General features: G+C 44.1%; 1 protein-coding gene across 1 annotated transcript; it reads right to left on the reverse strand.

The window, feature by feature from the left end:
* Nucleotides 1-4,264: 4,264 nt before the first annotated feature.
* LOC105047233 (probable 3-hydroxyisobutyrate dehydrogenase-like 3, mitochondrial) lies at nt 4,265-6,179 on the reverse strand. Its single transcript, XM_010926053.4, is given in 3 exon segments — nt 4,265-4,874; nt 4,877-4,903; nt 4,906-6,179. Coding segments are annotated over 3 exon segments (927 nt in total). The 5' UTR covers nt 5,564-6,179; the 3' UTR covers nt 4,265-4,632.
* Between the last annotated feature and the right edge of the window lie 262 nt (nt 6,180-6,441).

Genomic DNA, 6,441 nt, shown 5'->3' on the forward strand with positions numbered 1-6,441 from the left:
ATAGTTGAAGTTGTATTGCAATTCAAGTTGTATTGTAACTTATAATAATTTACTTACAAAGAAGTTCACTTTTTATATTTGAAGGAGAGTTGGGAGAAAAAGTGGTATTTTTGCAAACATTTTGTGAAATACTTTATGAAAGGATGTTAGACTTGAGTACTTGATGTACATAAAGATGAGTCTTTTGGATGAAGAGGGCAGCATTGAAGCTATCAATAGGGTCAAGCCGTGGACCTAGGCATCTATAGATAGGGGGTGGGTATCAATATGGCCTCCGTATTGCAGGCACTAGGTGCAATTGGATAAAGAAGGTGAAGAGGAGAGGCAAATGGGATGGCCAATCACAAAGGGGGAGGAGGTGAAGTGGAGAAAGAGGGCGACATGATGAAGTCTGGGGTCGAGGACGAGGAGGGATCGTGGGCTTTGAAGGGTGATGAGAGCTAGCATTGTATTGATTGCAGCGATGAGGGGAAACTCGGGAGTAAGGTGAGGGAGGAGAGGGAAAGGTAAGGAGGAGAGGATTGCTATGATGAGTTGGAGAAGAAATAGGTGGCTAGCCTCCTAGAGGTGGCATTGAGTGTTGGGAATAGTGTCCCAAAGCCAATCGTCAGCCTGTTGACGGTTGTGCTCCTTTTGTATTAGTACATGAATTATAAATAAATAAAAGTTATTTTGATATTTTTTCATCATAAATGTTTCATCTTCTAATGAACTCCTGTGTTGTGGTGAAGTCCTTAGGACTATTTAGACTCGACGAAGGAGGATTTGTCGCTTAGTCCTTAAACCTGTTCGCGACCAAATGATATGTTGTTACCAAGGACGAGAACGTTTATCGAGCATAGGTCGTTGTGTGCCATATGGGTTAGTTGTTCTCATAACCAAGGAGTGTGGAGACACTGGTATGGCATACAGGTGAGATGTAATGGTACATCTGCACTGAACGTGACCGACTCCGGAGCTATTTCTGCTGTCAAGATTTGCTCCGATGGGATATGGGTATAAATATCCCTCCGACCTGAGACCGCCACGGTAACTTGCAAGCAACTCACTGCACTTAGGCACTGGACTACTTGAATTTCTAATTCAATGACGGAAGGCTGCTGGGTGTAGTCAAGTACTTGACTTGTCGGTGCGTGTGTCAAGATGGGATAGACCACTCCAGTTTAGGAGCTGTGTACAGTCGTGTTTCAATTTAGCAAAACCTTGGCCAGGGTAGTCCTAGTGAGGAGTCACAGGACTAATTGAGTTGAGCACGATTCGGATGATCTCATCAAGGTTGACAGTTTAAACCCTGAGTCGTCCTAAACACAGGGGTCAAAAGGGATGAATTATACGGTAACCATATTCACGTAGGTTCTGAATGTTGCGATTGCGACTATTCGACCTATCCGGTCGTCAGATACCATTGCTAGATGGTCACTTCGATTAGTAGAGGAATTGGTTCCTGTGCTACCGACTTAGGTTAGAACCTGCGGGGTCACACACATTAGAGGTTTCTTTCTGATCTGATGGCTGATTATGAGTGTCTGGGACTCTATGATTGAGAATTAGGATTCTCTGATCATGAGTTCCACACATTTTGGGTACTGGGGTCAAAATTTTGAATTTCAAATTTTGAATTTGAAATTTGAACTCTTTGATCAGGGTTTCATATTGATGGTCTCTGATGCCTAATTGCCCATCGGATTTGGACTCAATATTTATGAGAGGTTTAATTAGTGATTTGATCGCTAATTAACTCAATTTGATTGAGTAATTATTTTTACATCAAGTCCAATTGAATTGGATTCAGTTTGGATTGACCCGATTAGGTTAAGTGTTGATCTAATCGCTAAGGTGGCTTAGTCCTTGATTTGATCAGGGGTTAGGTTTAGTTAATTCTTGATTTGATTAGAATTTTATTGAGCTTAATTAAGCTTAATTGTGTTGGGTTTAATCTGGTCTAATTGTGCTTAACCGATTTTAATTAAGTTGGCTCAATTTGAATCAAACCACCTTGTTTTAAATTCCCTACGCCACCCAGCTTCCTTGTGTCCATTTGAATTCACGAGAAAAAATTTTCTCGTGAATTTTCTCCCACGCAAAGCTCTCTCACGCCTATGTTTCTGTGCGCCAATTATTTGGATTAACTTGCTTTGTTACCCATCCAAATTCAAAGGGGTTTTGAATTTGAATCGATAACCAAATAACCATGCGCCAGCTTATCCTCTTTTGTGCGCCCCATATTCCACACGAGAAATGGTTTCTCGTGAAAGTCTCCACGCACAAAAAGGAGGCCACGCCATCTCTTCTTTCTCGCACAAATGGATGAGGATAAGATTGGTTGACACTTGAATTCAAATTTGATTTGAATTCAAGTGAGCAACCACCTCTTCTTATCCACTCACACGCTTTCAACATCTCTTGCGATGTTTTATAAAATGAGAAAGGGAGAGGGCGTGGGCAATAAAAGAAAGAAGAGATAAGAGGCGTGGGGAGGTTCTGGAAAAATTTTGAAGTGTTCAAAATTTATCGAGAGGAGAGAAAAAGGAGAGAGAAGTGGGCGCAGGATTTTTGGTGTGTACCCTAGGGTTTCTACCTAGGATTCGGGAAGTGAGATTGGTGTGCCACGAGTGTCGTGAGTCCACCAAATTTCAGAGAGAGATCCATCAGCCTCTCAACCAACCGTGCAGACGATCCGGAGCATCCGAGGAGTCGGCACACATCGATCGAAGGAGTTCGATCAACATCAGCCATCAAAAAGGTGAAATTACGAACTAGCATTCGTGAGGAGCCGATCAGATGGGAGCTTCGTGTGGACGATCCGCAGAGGCCAGACACTAGTGTGGCTGCGACGTGACGATCAGAGCCCCCCGATGGTGATCAGATTGCGGTGATCGACTACCCGCAAAAAGTGATGTGTTCTGAACACAGTACAGTAAAAAGTTTACTGTTTCAAATTTGAATTTTAAATTTAAATGCATGCTGTTGTATCATATTTAGATCCTAGTGTAGGATTAATTAGTATTAATTAATGAGATTAATTAATAATTCTGCTGTAAAATAATAATTTTGAAAAAATTTTAAAATTATCATTTTATCCCTGCACTGAATTTTCGCTAAAATTGAGGGCAAGAGAAATTCTTTGTGCATTGTGGACAGCGTAGAAAATCCGACATGGAGTGCAACGCTTTACGTGATTGGTCCACGTAGCCACATTTTTCAATGCTCATTAAATATTCTCATTAAATATTTGCAGGTCCATTTTTTAGTTTGAAATTTTGAATGACGAAAATATCCTTTGTTCTGAAAAAATTATGACATCCTGTGGCCTGTTATAACATCATGAAATATATTATGACTTCCTGAAAATAAGAAGTCATAAGAGAGGAAGGGTATTTTCGTCATTAAAAATTTTCATCATTTTCGTCATAATTTTTTCAGAATAGAGGGGTATTTTCGTCATTCAAAATTTCAAACCACAAAAATAGACCACAAGCATTTAACGGGCGCATTAATGGGCATTGGAAAGCATCGCTATGTGGACTAATGGCAAGGGATGGTACATTGTTATTGCACCGTATGCGGTGCACAAAGAATTTTTTTTGAGGAGAGGGCAATGTGATGGGACTAGCGAGCAGGGAAGGGGAGGAGAAGGATAAGAAAATATTTTTTTTAAATATATATATAGAAAGAAGAGCGTGTCAAGTGAGAGGAGTGGCTTAATGTGAAGGTGAAAGGACATAATGATAATCTTTGAATTCACATCAACAGTTCAGATGAGCACTATGTACATATTAAAAAAAAATTAAAAAAAAAAAAGTGGATAAACTCTAAGGGTATTTGAATAGTTTGGACAATCATGTTCTCATCTAAACCGTTGATATGGATCCAAAGATTATTATTATGTCCTCTCACTTTCATATTAAGCCACTCCTCTTACTTCATATGCTTTCTCTCTTCTCTCTATATATGTTAATATTAATATTAAATTAAAATACTAACTTGAGCGATTACAACTCATCTCGTGACTATTTTAATTGCTAGTCTATTTATTGTAAGATTGGCCTTGCATTGTAGCATGACTAGCACTCCCTCCTCCAATGAATCAAACAGAATACCGAGTGCTTTATAATTCATTCTGTCTACCCAATCAACATGACACAACAAGTGAGATTTAAGGCATTTCCAGTACCATAAAATACATGCTAAAGCGACCTCCCTCAACATCCAACAGCAAAATTCTAGCAAAGGAAGATTTACCAAACTCATCTTCAAAAATATCTGCAACAAAGAAAAAGATATTTTAGATACTCATTCATTTAAAAATTCAAACCACAACAATTAGCAGCCCACAAACATAATCACATTCTAGTCACCACAACACCTCTATTTTTAAGGGGAACAAAGAAAACAAAGAAGGGGGAGGCAAGCCCATCCAGCTTTATTGAGGCAACAAAGGACAAGCATATCTAATAACCACTCAAGAAAGCAATACCAAGTCTAAACATTTTCTAGGGACCACGCAACACTTGCGCTCGCAAACACTACCCAAATAGAAGCATCAGGACATTCAATCAATCTCGTGTTACCCACCAAAACAACGGTAAGAAACACAAACATGATCACAAGTACTCCATGAAGCTCTGCACTCTAACCCTTCTTCCCATTGATCCTCTCAATGGCAGTAACAAGTCCTTGAATCCCCATCTTCCCATCTCCACCAGCCACCATCCCCAGGCACAACTGCTGGCACAGCGCCGCCCCCGGCAACACCACCCTCTCCCCGTCTTCCTCCACCTCACCTCGTCCCAACCCCATCCCCAAATCCTTCACCATATACTCCACAAACCCCCCAGCCGTGAAGTCCCTATCGATCATCCTCTCCCCAAAGATCTCATCACGCTAGACGCCGCCGCCCCGCCCTCAACGCCTCCAAGAAAGTTCTCTTCCCCAGCCTCGCCTCCTCGGCGAACACCAACGCCTCGCTCAGCCCAAGAAGATTCGCCGCCACGACGATCTGGTTGGCTATCTTGCTGCTCTGCCCACTCCCGGCCTCCCCCATCCGCGTCGCCTTTCCCATGATCTCGAACACCGGCGAGAGCCACTCGATCACCTTCTCGTCGCCTCCGGCGAAGATCGCGAGTCTGCCCTCCCGGGCTCCGACGTCCCCGCCGGAGACGGGCGCGTCGATGGCCCAGCAGCCCTTGGACCGGGCCGCCGCCGCGATCTCGCGCGCGAGGGCCGGGTCGCTGCTGGTGGTGTCGACGAGGACGCCACCGACCGGTAGGGTGGAGAGGACGCCGGAGGTGGGGTCGAGGACGGTGGAGCGGACGTCGGAGGGGTGGCCGACCATGGTGAAGACGACGTCGCTGGACCGGGCGGCGTCGGCCGGGGAGGAGACGATCCGGGCGCCGAACCGGGCGAGGTGGGCGGCCTTGGAAGGAGTCCGGGCGTAGACGGTGAGAGCGTAGCCGGCGGACTGGATCCGGCCGGCCATGGCGGCGCCCATGACCCCGGTTCCGATCCAGCCAACCCGAGTCAGACCGGGCCGAATCGGTGTCGGATAACCTTCGCTCTCCATCAATCAATACAATACAATACAATACAATATGATACAAACTCCCACCACACCAATCGAACATAACGTTTCGCTTTGTAAAGGAAGAGAAGGGCAAAGTCGTTCTTTTCTTTTAGTTAATAAACAAACGATGATATACAGAGAGCGACAGAGGAGAGACAATGGAGGGAAGGATTAGATGTGACAGCCGCAGCAGAGGAAGAAGCAGATGAAGGCAGCGACGAGGAAGATGGCTTCGAGGAAGTAGAGAACGTGGAAGACGACGTCGTCGAAGAAGGAGAAGCGGAGGTGACGCTTCCACCGCCAGGAGGTGGAGAAGCGGAGCTTCCACGGCCAGCTGTAGTCCTTGTTCAGCCTCTTGAACCATCCACGCTTCGTCGCCATAGCCAAAGTTTGTTCGCTATGAAATGTGAATGTTTTGGTTAAGCAAGAGAGAGAGACAGAGAAGAGGGGCTAAGTTCGTAAGGGGAAGGGACGGGGGAGAGCGCTGTGGAAGAGCATATAAATAGGAGGAGAGAAGCTTCGCCTACACGTGGTGTGGCTGCTGGCTTGGCAGAGGAGAGGAGAGAAAGAGAGAGGAGAGGGAAGGCGGCATGTCTCCTCCTGCTCCCGCGAAATTAGAACAAAAATCATGTGGGGCGGGCACCATAGGCCATCGGGCGGGTCTATCTTCATGCTATGTACCTTTCTTTTCGTATCTTAAAAAAAAAAAAACAGAAGTTAAATAAAAATAAATTTTCTATTAATGAACTCTATTAGTCCCAAATTGGAAAAAAAAAAATTGCATATCCAAAAAAATTTTCTCCAGAGAAAAGACCATCCATGCCGTCTTTCTTCCTTATCAATTTTTTATTCATCATTTTTCTCAACTAGCTATTTCT

This window comes from Elaeis guineensis, chromosome 6, assembly GCF_000442705.2.
Source record: "Elaeis guineensis isolate ETL-2024a chromosome 6, EG11, whole genome shotgun sequence".
Taxonomy (NCBI): domain Eukaryota; kingdom Viridiplantae; phylum Streptophyta; class Magnoliopsida; order Arecales; family Arecaceae; genus Elaeis; species Elaeis guineensis.